Here is a 19574-nt window from a genome sequence, read left to right on the forward strand (position 1 = left end):
AACTGCTCAAAGAGTTGAACAGAGTGATACAACACAAATTGTCTTTCTGTTCATTCGTCAATCCATTGTCTTTCTATTTCTGTTACCGGAGTATAGACTCAAACTGCTGTGATTTTGCATCACATATATAAAACCTTCAAAGAGTTAACTCACTAAATACTAGAGGGATAATTCAAAGCAGCCATACTGGAAACATTCTCTGAGTTAGATATGCATTCATTTCAACTTGTGGCCATAAATTTGAAATTCACGTTAAATTCACTCTGGATTTTCACTTTAATGAATAACCCTTTGAGTTATACTGAGTTGGCAACCATCAAATTATAAGGCAATTTAATTTAAAAAATTGAATGTTTTTTGTTAAGTCACCACAATTGATTGAACAGACCCCTCGAGATTACATTGTTTTTGTTATCATGGGTTTGCTTATAGATGGGAACTTGTGTGTGTGTGTGTGTGTGTGAGATAAAACTAGGCAACTTTAAGTACTGGCAAATCATTATAAACAATAGTAAGTATTCTCATGGTAAAACTTAGTTGATTTAGACTCAGAGGCACCATTAATATTAATATAAACTGTTTATGTATAAAACACTATTTTTTTAACGGTGAAGTACACAGTGAATTTTATGGGCAAAAACAGTAGTTATCTTGACTGATTTTAAGATTTGTGCTGTTCTAGTTTAAGATACTTCATGTTAATGTCATTTTCGGTCAGTAGCCTCCGGAACCGTTGCTTCAACAAGAATACACAACTATGACATAAATCACACCTGTACTCCGGACAACATTTACACTGTGATGATAAACAACATTTTTTTTTTTACTGTACATTAATAGAAGCACACAAGACTTGACACGGTGCTAGTGCTCTGCATACACTTGACCACGTTTGATCTCTACAAAAAACTGGGGTATTGAGGTAAAGCGATATGCTATATTCATGCTGATTTCTGTACATTTATAAATTGAATTGCTCTTTAAATTTAACATTGCTTAACCCCTTAAGGACACATGACATGTGTGACATGTCATGAATCCCTTTTATTCCAGAAGTTTGGTCCTTAAGGGGTTAAGTTCAGCATACCATGGTATTTAACTACCATAGTAATTTTCATTATCATAGTTATTTTATGCTAAAAAATACAGTGAGGGATAAAAGTATTTGATCCCCTGCTGATTTTGAACGTTTGCCCACTGACAAATAAATGATCAGTCTGTAATTTTAATGGTAGGTGTATTTTAACAGTGAGAGACAGAATAACAAAAAAAAAATACAAGAAAAAATGCATGTCAAAAAGTTATAAATTGATAATTTCTTTATCAGTGGGCAAACGTTCAAAATCAGCAGAGGATCAAATACTTTTTTCCATCTCTGTATACTTTGTAATGTCCAGAGCCCCAGTCTTCATAAATGGGAATTTGACACAATGATTTTTTAGGCCTGTGCCGACTTTGAGACAGCGTGGTAGCATAGGGAAGAAAATTACCTCCATGATGGCATACTGTTTGCAAAAGTAGACAACCCATTGTATTACAAATAGGGTGTGTCCAGTGTTTTTTGTAGCCACACCATACTTTACGGTTTACCTCATCATCCTTATATCATCATCCTTATATATTTTACTGCAATGAAACATCCATATTTTTGTTCTACGATTATTATTATTTATAAAGTGGCAACATGTTCCGTAGCACAGTACAGTGGGTGGATAACAGACAAGACAAGTGACCAGACAAGTTTGACGCTTAATGAGCTTATATGCTAGAGGGAGTGGGGTATAGTGACACAAAAGGTAAGGGTAGGGTAGAAAAGTAGTTGCTAGGATAGTGTTCATTGAAGGCTTAGTGTTTTGTTTTGATGACAGTTTCAGGAGAGGAATCAGGGTGCGGGGTGGGAAATCTGTTCATAGTTTAATTTATATGCTTTCCTAAAGAAGTAATTTTTCAAAGATTATTTTGAAGGAGTAGAGATTGGGTGAAAGTCTAACAGAGAGGGGAAGGGCGTTTCATAGGAATGGTGCAGCCCTAGAGAAGTTTTTAAGGTGAGCATCAGAGGTAGAAGTACGAACAGAGGTTAGATGTAGGTCTCCGGCAGAGCGTAGGGGCATAGATGGGATTAGTGTATTAGGTGTATTAGTGAGGATAAGTAGGTCGGAGCAGCATTGTGTAGCGATTTATAAGCAAGTATAGGTATAGGTCTGACAAAGGGGGCATGGGAGGTGCGGGCAGACAGTAAGATGAGCCTCGCCGCCGCATTCATTATAGACTGTAATGGGGCAAGCTTGGAACACAATGTTCCACAATTACAACAATATACCCTATGCACTTATTTTATGAAGTTATGGAAAAACTGCACTTTCACTGTTCTTAATATCATCCTTGTATATTTTACTGCTATAAAAAAGCAGCTCATATTTGTTTTCAGCAATGACCCATGAGTAAAACAGCACTCCCATGTACAGGTTTTACAGGGATTTTAGAAGTTACAGGGCCAAGGATGGGACCTGTATATATCAGTCCTTATACATGGAAATTTGCTGAAATGAAAACTTCCATCGTCATGGCACACTTTGAAAATTAGATAACCCTGGATATTCTAAATGGAGGAATTGTTTTGTGTAACCTCTTTTTCACAAATACCACCATTTGGTTTTTGTGTTTTTTTCACATGAAATCTATCTTCACAGGGATTTTCATAATATCTGATATGTGTTATTGCAATTAAACCTTAATATATTTTTATTTAACAAAATCTCACAAATATAACAGTGCCCCATGTTCTCCTTTTTTTGTGTTTTTTGGTTGGGAAGTTACAGAGCCAATTATATTATACTCCCATTTCAAACTTTGACAAATTGATTTTCTAGGTCTATGTCATGTTTGTGACAGCCTTAGAAAGAAAAGTTCAATTATTATGGCATGACATTTTCAAAAGTTGACAACCCAAGATATTCAAATTGGAGTCATTTGAATTGTTTGGTGTAGCCACTTAATAATGACTTTAGAGTGGCTTATCTTGACATAAACAGGATCTGGCTAAGGTCATGGGATCAAGAAATCAGAGTAATCAGTATAACAAGAAAATAATTTGGTATAGGCCAATAATGTGGTGCCTTTGCAATTTTTGCATATTATGCCACAGGTTCTTACATTTTAAATAAATCAATGTGGCTGTAATAGTTGTCCATGCATAAGTAATCATCAAGGGTAGAAGGAGATCCCACACACCTTTGCCATTTGTGTCCAGAGAATCAGGGCAGCCTCTTGCTTCATAAATGGGAAATACCGTATATACTCGAGTATAAGCCGAGTTTTTCAGCCCATTTTTTGGGCTGAAAAACCCCAACTCGGCTTATACTCGAGTCAGAGTCTGTATTATGGCAATTTGCATTGCCATAATACAGACTGGGGGGAGAGGGGGGCTGGCAGAGCTGTACTTACCTTTCCTGCAGCTCCTGTCAGCTCTCTCCTCCTCCGCGCCGTCCGTTCAGCACCTCGGTCAGCTCCCAGTGTAAGTCTCGCGAGAGCCGCGGCTCTCGCGAGATTTACACTGGGAGCTGACAGAAGAGCAGAACGGACGGCGCAGAGGAGGAGAGAGCTGACAGGAGCTGCAGGAAAGGTAAGTACAGCTCTGCCAGCCCCCCTCTCCCCCCACTGAACTACCACTGGACCACCAGGGAAGGAGAGCCCCCCTCCCTGCCATATATCAAGCAGGGAGGGGGGACGAAAAAAATAAAAAAAAATAAAAAAATAATAATAATAATAAAAAAAAGGGGTATAAGGACCACTATGGGAGGGGGGGGGGGGTATAAGGACCACTATGGGAGGGAGGGGGTGGGTTAAGGACCACTATGGGAGGGAGGGGGGTATAAGGACCACTATGGGAGGGAGGGGGGGGGTAAGGACCACTATGGGAGGGAGGGGGGGGATAAGGACCACTATGGGAGGGAGGGGGGTATAAGGACCGCTATGGGAGGGAGGGGGGGTATAAGGACCACTATGGGAGGGAGGGGGGGGGTAAGGACCACTATGGGAGGGAGGGGGGATAAGGACCACTATGGGAGGGAGGGGGGTATAAGGACCACTATGGGAGGGAGGGGGGTATAAGGACCACTATGGGAGGGAGGGGGGATAAGGACCACTATGGGAGGGAGGGGGGGTATAAGGACCACTATTGGAGGGAGGGGGTATAAGGACCACTATGGGAGGGAGGGGGGGTATAAGGACCACTATGGGAGTGGGTGGGATAAGGACCACTATGGGAGGGAGGGGGGTATAAGGACCATTATGGGAGGGAGGGGGGGGGTATATGGACCACTGTGGGAGGGATGGGGGGGTTAAGGAACACTATGGGAGGGAGAAGGGGGATAAGGACCACTATGAGAGGGAGGGGGTGGGATAAGGACCACTATGGGAGGGGAGGGGGAAGTAAGGACCACTAGGGGAGGGTAAGGACCACTAGGGGAGGGGTGAGTCAGGACCACTGGGGGGGGGGAGTGAAGGAACACGGGGGTGGGGAGGTAAGGACCACTGAGGGAGGAGGAGGGGAAGTCAGGACATATGGGGGGGGGAGGGGGCGGCAAAAAATTTTTTGCCTACGGCGGCAAATATCCTTGCACCGGCCCTGCACACACTGCATTCACACACTGCATTCATGCACACACACACTGCATTCATGCACACACACACTGCACTCATACACACACACACTGCACTCATACACACACACACTGCACTCATACACACACACACTGCACTCATACACACACTGCACTCATACACACACGCTGCACTCATACACACACACACATACGCACACACTGCATTCATTATACACACACTGTAAATAAATATTCAATTAATATATTTTTTTTAGGATCTAATTTTATTTAGAAATTTACCAGTAGCTGCTGCATTTCCCACCCTAGTCTTATACTCGAGTCAATAAGTTTTCCCAGTTTTTTGGGATAAAATTAGGGGCCTCGGCTTATATTCGGGTCGGCTTATACTCGAGTATATACGGTACTCATATAAAATATATTTTTAAACTGAATGGCACATATCCTGCTTGCTTTTAAAATGTGTATTGCTAGAAACTGGAAACAGCAAGGGCAATTTACAGGGTTTGAATTTATAAACCAAATAAACTACCAATGTTTAATGGAGAAAGGGTACTTTATCAATTTCAATTTGGTATTATAGACAATCAAGAGTGTTTATTATGCTGTACAATACTTTGCACCTGGTGCTGATATCTCACATTTATGTCTAGAATATGTAGATATTACATTATTCAGAATTGTAGTTACAATATATAATTACGGATGGATGTCCTTCCCCCCACCCCTCCCCTTACTTTCCAGTTTTTTTTTGTTTCACTATGATTAATTGCAATTTGAATATTGCAGAGTTCTTTAACACAAATGTGTTATGATGAGGAAAAGTCCATCAAACATTATGCATGAAAAAAAAATGTTTCACTTATATTGAGTGACGAAACTGTTGAATATTTTAATTAATGTCTTATATATGGATTATATATAGTGATATTTTCTTTATGTACAACAATATAGTGTTTCCTTTATCACTGAATAAGGTATTTTTGTTTTTATAAAAATATATGTTTAACAAAATATATTTAAAAAGAAAGGTTAGTATATAATGAATAATCAATTAGAACTACTGTAAACTAGAAGATATAGGCTGCTTGGAAATCATCTCCCTATGCAAAGAAAAAAATATATCAGACTATTGTAAGGCTTGAAAAAGACACAATTTAAAAGAGACCCTTGGAAAGCAGTCCATTCTGGTAAATGTAGGATTAACACCCACTCTAGATCTGTCCTCGCATCAGAGTGAATGTAGTATGGAATAGGATTGTGTATTAGTTAGTGATTAATTTTTATTATGCATTTGCTGATTTTACTCGATAATAATGTGTTGTTAAATATTCTACTTGTAATGTAAAAAAAAAATTCATAAAGACAAATATAAAATATATAAGTACATAAATGAATAGGGAATATCCAGGTATAACCTGTAGTGCAGTAGTTCCCAAATCAGGCCTCATGGACCACAACAACCTATGATTTATGTATTTCCCTGTTTTATTCCAATGGACATACTGACAAAGCCTGGACTGTTGGTAGTCTTGAGGACTGGGAAACACTGCCATAGTGCATTTGCACAATGCACAATTATATAGCGAGCCCGCTTACAAGGAATATACTACTTGAAAATCATTCTTCCCTTGAATTGTATGAGGAATTCATCTATACAGATGTTGTGGTCAGGGTTGTAGCATTCGGAAAACTTTTCTGACAGCTGTTTGCTGAGGGTCATATTTTGTATAGGATGTCATATAATGGGTAATTTCTATGGGGGCACTGGATATTTTTTGTAAAAATGGAGGAAACAGAGAAGTTGTCCATGTCTATCACTCTTCATAATCAATGCAAAAAAAGGGTGTAGCCAGGATGGGGTGCATGTGCCAGTATCTGTTGTTTTGTACAGTACTTATAAACAACATTAGTGCCCCAAACCTTTTCACTTAATTTAGGTTAGTGGGGGGGCATGGTGTTTTTTTCATGGTGGTGTGAAACTGGTTTATTTGACATTTATTGGCTGGAAAACAAATTGATTTGAGTAGCCATAAACTCAACTGGATGGTCAGTCATAAGAACTATAAAATTATTTATTTGCTCACAAACGTCAATACTGTTTGTGGTGCCAGTATTTACCATACGTGCAGATGTTTCAAGGACGGTTAAGCTTGGGGGTATTCAATTTCCATCAGACACTGATTCTGAGTACTTCCTTGTAGATGATGGCAGACTGTGCATATCATTACAAGAAGTCTAATTGGGGGCTCTATATTTTAGGCCATAAGAGTGACACTAACAGTTATCTCAAATATTTCACTCTCAGATTCAGAGTTACAGTAGTATTTGCAAAATAGCAACATGCCATAATATGAAAGCCAAGGTTTAAAATGTTTTCTCGTATCTGCCTACCTAATACCAAATCCTGCTACCAACCCTTCAATTCCCACTTCCACCCAACACCCCACCCAAACAAGTACAGAACTAACTGATCACAGTATAAAAAAAACTGCAATCTGCACTGAAAGAGTTAATTATTAATATTTTTTAAAAACTAAAAAGCACAGTTGAAATAAATATAAAAAAGAACATATGTGGTGTGTATTGGTGCTAATAAATAATAGCACAAATTCCCAATGCCACTGATCACCTAATGTGTACACAGTTGGAGCCTGCTAGAAGTGGCTGTGGTAAATGTGAGTAGTTCTTAGTGGATCTTGTTACAATTATATCCCATTTTTTTCCTCATGTAAGATATGTTTCTTTCTATGTTTATAATTAGGTTTTAAGTGTTTTAGTATTAATATATATATATATATATATATATATATATATATATATATAAACACTTAAACAACACAAAGTAACTCCAAGTCAATCACACTTCTGTGAAATCAAACTGTCCACTTAGGAAGCAACACTGAGTGACAATCAATTTCACATGCTGTTGTGCAAATGGGATAGACAACAGGTGGAAATTATAGGCAATTAGCAAGACACCCCCAATAAAGGAGTGGTTCTGCATGTTTTGGTCACTTTTGAATGCTGGCGGTGCTTTCACTGTAGTGGTAGCATGAGACAGAGTCTACAACCCATACAAGTGGCTCAGGTAGTGCAGTTCATCCAGGATGGCGCATCAATGCGAGCTGTGGCAAGAAGCAGGGCCGGATTAACATAAGGGCTGATGGAGCTGCAGCTCCAGTCCCAGGCCCATGGAATAGGCCCATTGATTTATAAAAAAAAAAAAAAAAAAAATTTTTTTTTTACACACACTACTCTTAGAGTTGCCAGGTATTTCTCATGTATTTCTTATGGTTGCCAGCTATTTCTCAGAAGTATTTCTCAGGTATTTGAGGCTGCCTAGCCAGTGCTGGTATTGCAGTAATACTGGCAATACAAATGTCTGCGTCAGTATAAACAGAGATTATTCTGCAATACCAGTGCCGGCCAGTAGGGGTCGCTGTTTGTGTGGAGAGAGGCAGGGATAAGAAGTTACAGCATCTCCCTTCCTGCCTCTCTCTACTCACTGATCCCTGGGGGAGCAGCTCTGCACAGAGAGTCCAGACAGCAGCTCCGAGCCTGCAAGACATGGGGACGGTGAGAGACTTGGGGACGCAGAGACATTGGGACACTGGGAGAAATAGGGACCCATGTCTCCCAGTGTCCCCATGACTCCCAGCCAGTGTCCCTAGTGTCTCAGTGTCCCCATGTCTCCCAGCCAGTGTCCCTAGAGTCTGTGTCCCCATGTCTCCCAGTGGCCCCTAATATTTCAGTGCCCCCATGTCTCCCAGCCAGTGTCTCAGTGTCCCCATGTCTCTCAATGTCCATAGTGTGCCAGTATCCTTAGTGTCTCAGTATTTCCTAGTCTCCCAAAGTCCCATAGTCTCCCAGTGTCTCAGTGGCCCAATGTATCCCAGTGTCCCCATGTCTCCTAGTGTCCCCATGTCTCCTAGTGTCTCAGTGTCCCCTAGTATAAAAGAAAAAATCTCAGGCACCCACTGTGATAGATTTAAGCAGGTTTATTGGACACCACAACGTTTCGACCTGTACCCAGGTCTTTTTCAAGTCTCAAGTGTCCCCTATGTATCACAGTGTCCCCTATGTATCCCAGTGTCTCAATGCACCATGTCTCAGTGTCTCTCAGTGTCCTTAGTGTCTCAGTGTCCCCTAGTCTCCCCATGTCTCACAGTGCCCCCAAGTGTCTCAGTGTCCCCATGTCTCACAGTGCCCCCAAGTGTCTCAGTGTCCCCTAGTATAAAAGAAAAAATATCAGGCAATCACTGTGATAGATTTAACCAGGTTTATTGAACACCGCAACGTTTTGACCTGTAACCAGGTCTTTATCAAGTCTCCACTATGCATCACAGTGTCTCAGTGCCCCATGTCTCCCAGTGCCCCCTCGTGTCTCAAAGTCACCCAGTGTCCCCATTTCTCCCATTGTCCCCATTTCTCCCAGTGTCCCCAGGTCTCCCAATGTCCCCAGTGTCCCCATGTCTCCAAGTGTCCCAATGTCTCTCAATGTCCCCTAGTGTCCTTGTGTCATGGGGCACTGGGAGACATGGGGTCCCAGACACTGAGACTCTTGGGGACACTGGGAGACATGGAGAAATGGGGACACTGGGTGCCCCCTTTTTGTGTATGTTCGCCACTTTTGGCAGTTCTGGTTATGTGATTTGTGTCAGTGGCCCACCCTTTTACCCCATCCTTAGACTTCCTGCTTTACTGGACACTGCTGTAAGGGGATATGGGTTTACTTGAAAGATGAAAGCGTGTGATTAGCATAGGGCATGTGTGTTCTCATAGCTGCATCCTGTGAGTTTCCCTTCAGCACCATCTCCCTCAGATACATGACGCTTGGGAGTTAGGACTTTTTTAGTGTTTTTGGTCAATAAGATTTTGTAATTAGGCCCATCATAATTGTCAGCACCAGGCCCACTGGACTTTTAATCTGGCCCTGGCAAGAAGGTTTGCTGTGTCTGTCAGCGTAGTGTCCAGAGCATGGAGGTGCTACCAGGAGACAGGCCAGTACATCAGGAGACGTGGAGGAGGCCGTAGGAGGGCAACAACCCAGCAGCAGGACCGCTACCTCCGCCTTTGTGCAAGGAGGAACAGGAGGAGCATTGCCAGAGCCCTGCAAAATGACCTCCAGTAGGCCACAAATGTGCATGTGTCTGCTCAAACGGTCAAAAACAGACTCCATGAGGGTGGTATGAGGGCCGACGTCCACAGGTGGGGGTTGTGCTTACAGCCCAACACCGTGAAGGATGTTTGTCATTTGCCAGAGAACACCAAGATTGGCAAATTCGCCACTGGGGCCCTGTGCTCTTCACAGATGAAAGCAGGTTCACACTGAGCACATGTGACAGACGTGACAGAGTCTGGAGACACCGTGGAGAATGTTCTGCTGCCTGCAACATCCTCCAGCATGACCAGTTTGGCAGTGGGTCAGTAATGGTGTGGGGTGGAATTTCTTTGGCGGGTCGCACAGCCCTCCATGTGCTCGCCAAAGGTAGCCTGACTGCCATCAGACCCCTTGTGAGACCATATGCTGGTGCGGTTGGCCCTGGGTTCCTCCTAATGCAAGACAATGCTAGACCTCATGTGGCTGGAGTGTGTCAGCAATTCCTGCAAGACAAAGGCATTGATGCTATGAACTGGCCCGCCTGTTCCCCAGACCTGAATCCAATTGAGCACATCTGGGACATCATGTCTCGCTCCATCCACCAACGTCACGTTGCACCACAGACTGTCCAGGAGTTGGCAGATGCTTTAGTCCAGGTCTGGGAGGAGATCCCTCAGGAGACCATCTGCCACCTCATCAGGAGCATGCACAGGCGTTGTAGGGAGGTCATACAGGCACGTGGAGGGCACACACACTACTAAGCCTAATTTTGACTTGTTTTAAGGACATTACATCAAAGTTGGATCAACCTGTAGTGTGTTTTTCCACTTTAATGTTGAGTGTGACTCCAAATCCAGACCTCCATGGGTTGAAAAATTTGATTTCCATTTTTTTTTTTTTTTTGTTTGATTTTGTTGTCAGCACATTCAACTATGTAAAGAACAAAGTATTTCAGAAGAATATTTAATTCATTCAGATCTAGGATGTGTTATTTTTGGGTTCCCTTTATTTTTTTGAGCAGTATATATATATATATATATATATATATATATATATATATATATATATATACACATACACCTTTTATTTTTAACTATTAAGTCAATTAATACCTCTGTTCTTTGTATTATTTTTATGATGCTTTAGCATTCAATGGAATGCATATAAAATGCACAGGACTTTGTGTATATAAATGGACTGACCAGCGAATACCATTATGACAACCAACATGCAAAGTGCGCAACACCGGAAATACGCCCGACCGGAAGTGAGATTTGGAATTCAAGAACGAACATCTTCATTTACGGAACTGTGGCATGCCGGTTAGACGCCGGAGATTGGCGCCAATTACAATTTCCTGTTGTATGATATAAATGTGAGACCATGTATTTGATTAGTTATACACTTCAGAAAGACGATCTACGTCGAAACGCATTGTGTTTTAGGCTTCTTGTCCAATAAAGTATCCTGTTTTTTCATCTGCTGCATCCTGGAGATTCCTTACCTGGGTCTGCTTGGTAGCCGTACGGGTTGGACACATTTTATCTATATGCCTGAACAGCCAGATCCTGCTATAATTGGCTGGTAAATGTGAGTAGTTCTGAGTGGATCTTGCAACACTCATATGCTTTATAACAGTATTACACTATGAGAGTATCCCATTTCATGTCTCCTATAAAGAGTTGTATTTCCTACATTCTACTGGAGAGTTCAGGTATAAGTATTTTATCATTTATTCTGTTCAAGTACTTCCCACCTTATTTGTTGTATTTTATAAAAATAGAAAGGTTGATCAGACTGCACACTCTAAAAAAACTGATCACAGACACAGTACAGTGATCAGAAAGCAGGAAAGGGATAAAACAAATGTAAAAAGGGTTAAACAGACAAAAAAGCCAAAAATCTGAGCTAACCAAAGAACTGAACAAAACTGATATGATTGATCACAGCAATAACACTGTGATGAACAGTGAAAGGAATAAAGTCATATAGACATCAAAGCAACTTTAACTTAATGAAGAAGTTGTAGTGTATAGATCATGGCCCTGCAGTCCAACTGCTCAATTATCTGCAATTCTTTAGGAGTTAATTCACATTTGTTTCTGCACATGCAACCCTAGCCACCTCCACTTGTTGTGACTCACACAGCCTGCATGAAAAGATGCTTTTTTGTTTTTTCAATAAAATGTTAACTTGCTTTAGAAATTTTGTATCTCTTCTCTGTACATTTAAATTTAATCGCCCATGGGAGGCTCCTGCAGGGTCTAGAATGTTATTAACAGAACAAGAGATAAGAAATTCTAAATTAAACATATTGTTTAAACATTGGATTTCTTTTTACAGGAACTGTTTAGGAAGGCTGTGTAGATACATGCAGGAAGGTGTGACTAGGGTTGCATAAACAAACTGAGCAGTGAGACATCAAAACTGCTTTATTAAGCTAAAGTTATTTTGGTGCCTATAAGGTTCCTTTAACTTAATTAGTTTTTCTTCACTATAAGCTGTTACAACACTATGCAGACACACTGTAACAATGATCGCTATGCCTCTGTTGCCCCAAATCAAAGTGAGAAAAAATAGAGTCAGGCACAATAATCACGGTCAGTGTTTAAATTAATTGGCTGTAACATTGTATCTATGATCCTGGGGACATGCTCTCATGGTGATAACATAACTCGGACAATGGCGATTGGCTGCTGGACTTAGATCTTAAGTATGTGTTAAGAAGTGGGAGAACAAGATTGTTAGAACATGTCATTATGCCCTAACATCATTAAATCCCATGCTTCCCAGGATGCAATGACTTCCCCTAATGTTGCAAAGGGGTTAAGTAAACCTGTTATTTTCTTTGCATATAGCAATGATTTAAAAACCAGAAGCCAAATTCAATCTAATAATTATTTTTGAGGCTTATTCATGTTACGAATGTATATAGCTTTGAACTTGTTTACAATATTTCAGTACTTACTTTTAAACCATTTGTATGTGTCATACTGTGATCAAATCATTTTAACAGCTTTAACTATTGAACTAGTATGGATCTTAACTTGATTTTTTTCCCTTTGTTTTTCGTTAGTCTCTCATTGAAAGCAAACAGCACGCAATACACATCTGTGTGAGATTTCTAGAAGGAAGGTGTGCCCTACGTGCTATGGTGTATAACAAGCATATAGGTTCAGCATGAAGCAATACAATGAAGCAATACTGACTCTCTCCAGCCGCAGGAATACAGCTGAAATATGAAAAGCAATGCCATAGAAACGTGCATCCTGGGATTCTATGAAAGTCATCATTAATTTAGCACATGCATTCACCTAGGCATGCATGACATAAATATACGTTTGAGATATTATTACCTGGCTTTCATACTGGGTTTGAAGAAGAAAAAAAAAAAAAAAACATAGACAAGAATTATTTTCAACAACAAACCAACAAAGTGTATATAGCTGAAGGGATTGTTGCAATGGCACTCTTTGTTGCCAATCCCTTAAACATAATATATATATATATATATATATATATATATATATATATACATATATGTAGTCACATTCTAAAACCATATAGGGAACATTTTCAATGGATTGATGGGATTCTGAACATTATTTCTTAAATCCAGGTTAGGGTCTGTTTTAATTAGAGGTAAAGTTATTGTTTCTCTTACACATATTGCCGTGCAGTATGCTGGGTTTATATGGAGAGAAATTAATTAATTAATGAGAGCCAAAAGAACTCCTGGATTTCTTGTGGTATTACACCATCTCTACATACTGCTAGGCATACTGCTATAGGAAGTCATGTTCATGTCATGTATTTGGAATCATAGGTGTGTAGAAGAAGATTCCACTTCCTTTAAATATGCACAAAAATTTAGCGAAATGTTGTAGTTTTCAATTGTTGAGGCACAGGTTCTCGAATAGGAGGTATGCACTTTGATGGGTTCATAAAGGACAATACCACAATTCCGTTCATTGTACAAGAATGTTACCTTATTCTTTACATGAGAGTCCCAAATGGAGCTAGGAGTATTGATTGATTCTTTTCTGATAGATGTATTTTGCAATTAATTAGATGTGTTCCTAACAACATTCAGACATGGAGGTTCCTCCATCAATAAGAGATGGCCCAAGGCTACTGAAGATAAATTTCTTTTCACATTTCTCAAGTTTTTTTCTTTTTGTTCTCAGGAGAAAGAGTAAATATTACAAAGCCATTTTCGGCCATTGAAATACTATGAGATAGATCTTGTTGTTACTCTAGTGCATTCCGAACTTCCCAAAAACACAAGATTCTTATGGGGTTACTTAGTATACATTAAATCCATTAAATTATAACCACATTGGCAATTCTCATATTTACTAAAGCCAAATGTGGTTGGAAGTCGGTCATCCTGAGGGAAACAGCAGGAATTGCCCGGATGTATTCAGTGCTTTCACATCCGAATCCTATGCAAAGTTTTTAATAAAATTCAGGCTTTTTTTTTTCAATGTGATAATGGATTTTTACTTGTCCTATTTTTGGGGCTGAAGATAAGAATTAGAAGAAAGACTTCTGATGGCAAGATGTTTGTTTAATAACCCCCCCTCATTATTATTGGGGTGAGCTGGTGTAGGTAGGGTTATTTAATTTTATTGGGTAATGACTATGGTATTGGGGACTCTTAGTCACTTTGAGAAGGGAAATGGGGAGGGACATAACACTATGGAGGTGGACAATTTTGTTTAATTACTAGGGCCCCACCAATAGGTGAGGCCATGGATAAGACATTAAGTTACTAGCCACACCCCCATATTATTATTATTAAGGACCTCATCTGAATATTATAATATTTGTATAGCCCTAGATGGGGACAGCGGGGACAAAAACATGTCCCCCATTTACTTTTATTAACTATCCCCACACTCTGGCCACACATAGGGGCAGGATGTTGGACAGTAATCTGTTATTTCCCCATCACCTGATGCCACCTGATGCCACCTGATGCCCATGGGTGGGGGACCCTATCCCATTATTTGCAATGCCTCTCCCCAATGGGATGGGTCCTTTTCTAGCAACTGGGTAACAATGAATGCCAATTCACTCATTTTAACATGCTAATAGAAATGCTGCCACCTGGTGCATGGCAGGTGGGGGCATAGGGAAGTTTTAAACCTCACAATAATATGGGGGTTTATTTGATCTCAACAGGCATTTTATTTTTTTAATGTGGCGGCTGGCTTGAAATCACTGGCCAACCACCACGTAATTAACCATTGAGAGTTAATGAACTGTTTGAAGCCTCCTGACCTGGATTTGCAGAATTTGTTCTGATTTCAGCTGTCTGGTGGCCCAGTCAAGGCTGATTTGGGACAAAATTTAGGGGTCTGACTTGCAAAATCTTGACAATGTTTAATAGCATGAAAAACGTTTGGATTTTGAAGTCCTAATGGCCCCTAGTATGCATCTGGATGGTTAGAATATTTTCACATGAACAGATGGGGGGGGGGGGGGGGGGGGGGGAAGTAGTGGAAACATATGTTTTCCAGTTCTACTTCAACTGTGAGGAAAATCTTGTTTATTTTATAGTGAATGACGTTCTTGTGTTTAACAATACAAAATACGTTTAGCTACCATTTGCTAATGTACATTATTATTATTTTTATTATTACAGTGTATACATTTGTTCCAGATGTTAATTCAGCTTTATTACCTTAGGTTTTCAATTACTGGTAGTCCACCAAAATATATCTTCTCGTCTGATTTCAAATTAAGACCAAAGTTACTTCCGGAAGAAGTTATACCTATTTTGTCTTCCTCATTGGTATCCATATCCAAAATTGAAATATTAGCTGTAAAATAATGAAGAATGCTATTAGTTTTACTATTAGACAAATGATACTGGATACTGGAGCCTTACTGTGCAGCATTTAGGACCATCCCCCCTATGAATGTTCCTTAGAGTACTATCCATGCAACTATCTGATAGCACTCTATCCAATATTAAGGAAATTTAAGACAGTCTCTGTTATTGCTAATGATGTACAATGACAGCAACACTCTATAGAAAAAAGTAGATACATCTAAGGTGGCAGTTTTTAATACATATTGTCAGTGCGGTTTAATATGGTTGTTGAGACATGAGGACTCATACAAGTGGTTTTCTTCTAGTTAATTTAACTTGTGGCAAGGAGAACGTATCTTCAGAAGGATATTGATATTTTAGAAAGAGTTCAGAGGAGGGCTCTACTAAACTGGCTCTTGGATTGCAGGATAAAACATACCAGGAAAGGTTAAATGATCTTAACATGTATAGCTTGGAGGAAAGACGGGACAGGGGGCATATGATAGAAACATTTAAATACATAAAGGGAATCAACACAGTAAAGGAGGAGACTATATTTAAAAGAAGAATAACGACCACAACAAGAGGACATAGTCTTAAATTAGAGGGGCAAAGGCTTAAAAATTATTTTAGGAAGTATTACTTTACAGAGAGGGTAGTGGGCGCAGGGAATAGCCTTCCAGCTGAAGTGGTAGTGGTTAACACAGTGAGGGAGTTTAAGCATGCGTAGAATAGGAATAAGGCTATCCTAGCTATAAAATAAGGCCAGCTACTAATTAAAAGTATTTAAAAAATTGGGCAGACTAGATGGGCTGAATGGTTCTTATCTGCCGTCACATTCTATGTTTCTATGTTAATGATAGCTGTGCTTATTATGGCTGATAAGGTGCAACAACAGTGATGCCACATATAATATAGAGTGGAAGACTGCGGTAGACATTTTGATTAGTAATAAAGGAAATGGTAGTACTGATATGCAAGGGCTGGTGATGTTAAATGAGATATCTGAATGATAAGTGAGGAGTCATGGAGAAATTTGAGATGCACAGCATTTTATTTTACAATTCAGGAATTTTAAATGTAAAGAGTCTAGTACTATTTGCTAATTCAGATAAATGTGTGAATCAGCTGCCTGCAATCTGATATCACCGGATTATTTTTGTATAAGCCATCACCTTGTTTCTGTATTCTGGAGAGGGTGAAAGATTTCCATTTCCCATCATTATGGTTCTTGTTGCTAACTGTAAAGGCTGTGCCTGATCCCAGATCATAGCTAACTTTTACACGCCCATCGCTCAACTCGACACTCATAAAATCTTTCTGTTGAAAAATAAAAAGTAAAGGGTTTTACTTGAGAACGCATATATCTTTTATACATCCTAATTTAAAGGGAAAAAAACAAACACTTTCCTACAGTTATTTGCTAGAATTGCCTAGCGAGTTTGTTTATAGAAAATTAGATTTTTCTGCCAGTGTAAAAAAATGAATAAGGTACTATTCACAAAATATTAGATTATTCACCCTGAAGAACGAAAGTGATTATGGTGCAAGGAGTGCCTTGACAGCACCCATTGTATGTTGTCAAACCCTTTAAGTATGGTTTGACTTCTCTCCTGGGGTCCCAGGTGTGTCTTCACTACTTTTGACAGCTGATAACTCTCTGTCTGAGGTAAGCCTGGCAGTGCAGTGATTAGCTCATTGGTTAAATGTTCTCAAACAATGAGCACAGGAGAGCTGAAGGAAGCTCCTGCTTATGAGCTACTGGCTCCCTGTTGTTAGTAGTGAAAGTGGGGAGCAGCACCAGACCGACACCAGGTACAAGTCAAACCATTCTAAGATGGTTTAACTACTGACAATGGGGTGGTTCTAGGGCACCCCTGGCACCATAAACACTACAATGCACTGTACTGGTTATGGTACTTGCATGGAGTGCTCCTTTAATGGGTTACATGCTTAATATTTTAGATCAATTATATATGAATTACAGATAACAATATTTGTTCCTGAGCACACAGGGTGTGTCACAAAAATGAATAATAGACAGTGGCAAGTGTGGTGGGTAGATTTTGAATTATGAAGGCTCCATATGGCATAGACTCATAGAAGGGCAAATAAAGTTTTCCCGTGTGGCCTGGGACATCAATAGGCTGGCATAGTCACAATATATATCGACTTCCTCCAACCAGTTTTATTACATGTGAAATTCTGTGTTGTTGGATATTCCTGATGAATACACTGTCACGTCTCCCTTGTGGTGCTACAGTATTTACTGTGATATTGTTTAGTTCTTTAGTTATTATACCCTATTCTGGTATTATTATTTTATTACATTTTTCACATTGTTCTGCCACTTTTTTGTGCCACATCCCTAATTTACATACCAAGTCCCTTGTTGCCAGGTACATAAGAAGCGCATTTGAAGAGAATGTTTTGAACTTGAACATTATTGTTGAAATATTAGGGTTCCATCGAACTGGACGGCTGACTATAGCGTATCCATCTCCATCAAATTGGACTGTCCCCTCACTGTCTGCAATCTGTGGACTGTAAACAGAAATGTGTTATGTGAGCAAAAGACATGAATAAAACATGTTATTATTCACAAATGAGCTAGAACTAATGAAGATGGAAGATATAGCAACCAATTATATGGAAAACAATTAAATAAAGCATAACTGCAAACCAATATTAACATCTTTTACTTTAGCTTAATGAAGCATTTTTTGGGGAGGATATAGATCATTCCTCTCAAGTCTCACTGCTCAATTAGCTGCCATCTAGAAGTTAAATCGCATTTGTTTTTGTACATTGCGGCCCCCTGGCTGTGACTCACACATAAATGGTTTCATTTTCAATCAGATGTTAACATATTTTAGAGGTTTGTATCTCTGGAAAGTTGTGCACATTACATATAGGGAGATGTGACTATGGTACATAAATAAAGTGATTAACCAAATCACTAAATTTCCTAAATTGAGTAGTAAGACTGCAGGGGCATGATCTATAAACTAAAACTGCTTCAGTAAGCTAAAGTTGTTTTGGTGACTATAGTGTCCCTTTATGACAAAAAGTCCTAAGTGGATGCATAGCTGACTTGGACTTTCTCCAATTTGGCTCTTCTGGTCTTAAATTTAAAATTCAACTTAGCCTCTGGATTCCTATGGAAGCGGTAAGGGTGTACTTCATTTTCACACGTGGCTTCTTCATTTTGGTTTTATTTTTGTTAACTAAATCATGACACAATGTAATATGTCATGTATTTTTGTTCATCTTAAGTTGTATTTATCTAATTTTAATATCGGATAAGGAACATATGATTGTTATTATGTCCTGATATCAAAAAATCTAGAATTCAAAGAGGGTTTACTTTCTTTTTCCCATGACTGTATGTTACTGATTTTATTTAGGGTATGCTGAGTTATTATTACCTTTTTGTTGCAATTCCTAATTACTATTTAAAGGATGTCTCAGCAAAAATGCAATATTCATTTTGTGTTTTTCAAGATACAGATACAGTTGCATGCCTTAAATATATGACTTTGTGGTATATCTGAATGCTATGATATAGTATGATGTGCTGAGAAATTATTCAAACATTCTGTGTTGTTATCTTGGTAAAAATAGGCACTTTCCATGTTGACACTGAATGATTTACAGACATTACTACAACCTGCTGTTCTAGTGATAATAATAACAAATACAATAAATGTAATACTACACATTTAAAAAATACATATGGGATATATATCGAGTTAGTGAAATAGCATTCAAGATCTCTAAGTGTTTTCGGTGTGAATAATGGATAAGCAAAGGAAAATATAGCCTGCTAGTGGGCATATATAATTTTTCTGTTATTTCTTGTGCTACTAAAAACAAAAAAAAATGTGGAAAAGTAAGATCTACTAGGTGTTAGACTCTTTAAAGAGACATGCATCACCTTGAGACAACTGTCTACTTAAAAAGCTTTAGCTACGAATTAGACAGTTGGCTCACTTTGCAGGCTGAAAAACAGCAAATAAATATGATT

At 39.3% G+C, this 19574-nt stretch overlaps 1 protein-coding gene across 10 annotated transcripts in view; it reads right to left on the reverse strand.

Moving 5' to 3' along the window:
* LAMA2 (laminin subunit alpha 2) overlaps positions 1-19574 on the reverse strand; it is a 767184-nt gene that overhangs the window by 69626 nt on the left and 677984 nt on the right. For 7 of the 10 annotated variants that reach the window (XM_063443147.1, XM_063443149.1, XM_063443148.1 and 4 more), the window contains 4 exons: positions 17929-18091; positions 16723-16867; positions 15416-15554; positions 13083-13094 (listed from right to left, as the gene is read on the reverse strand). In XM_063443147.1, coding sequence (XP_063299217.1) covers positions 13083-13094; positions 15416-15554; positions 16723-16867; positions 17929-18091 — 459 coding nt within the window. The remainder of the gene's footprint in view (positions 1-13082; positions 13095-15415; positions 15555-16722; positions 16868-17928; positions 18092-19574) is intronic. The other 3 variants (XM_063443146.1, XM_063443154.1, XM_063443153.1) reach the window with 1 other exon arrangement.

This window comes from Pelobates fuscus, chromosome 2 (assembly GCF_036172605.1).
Source record: "Pelobates fuscus isolate aPelFus1 chromosome 2, aPelFus1.pri, whole genome shotgun sequence".
In the NCBI taxonomy this organism is placed as follows: domain Eukaryota; kingdom Metazoa; phylum Chordata; class Amphibia; order Anura; family Pelobatidae; genus Pelobates; species Pelobates fuscus.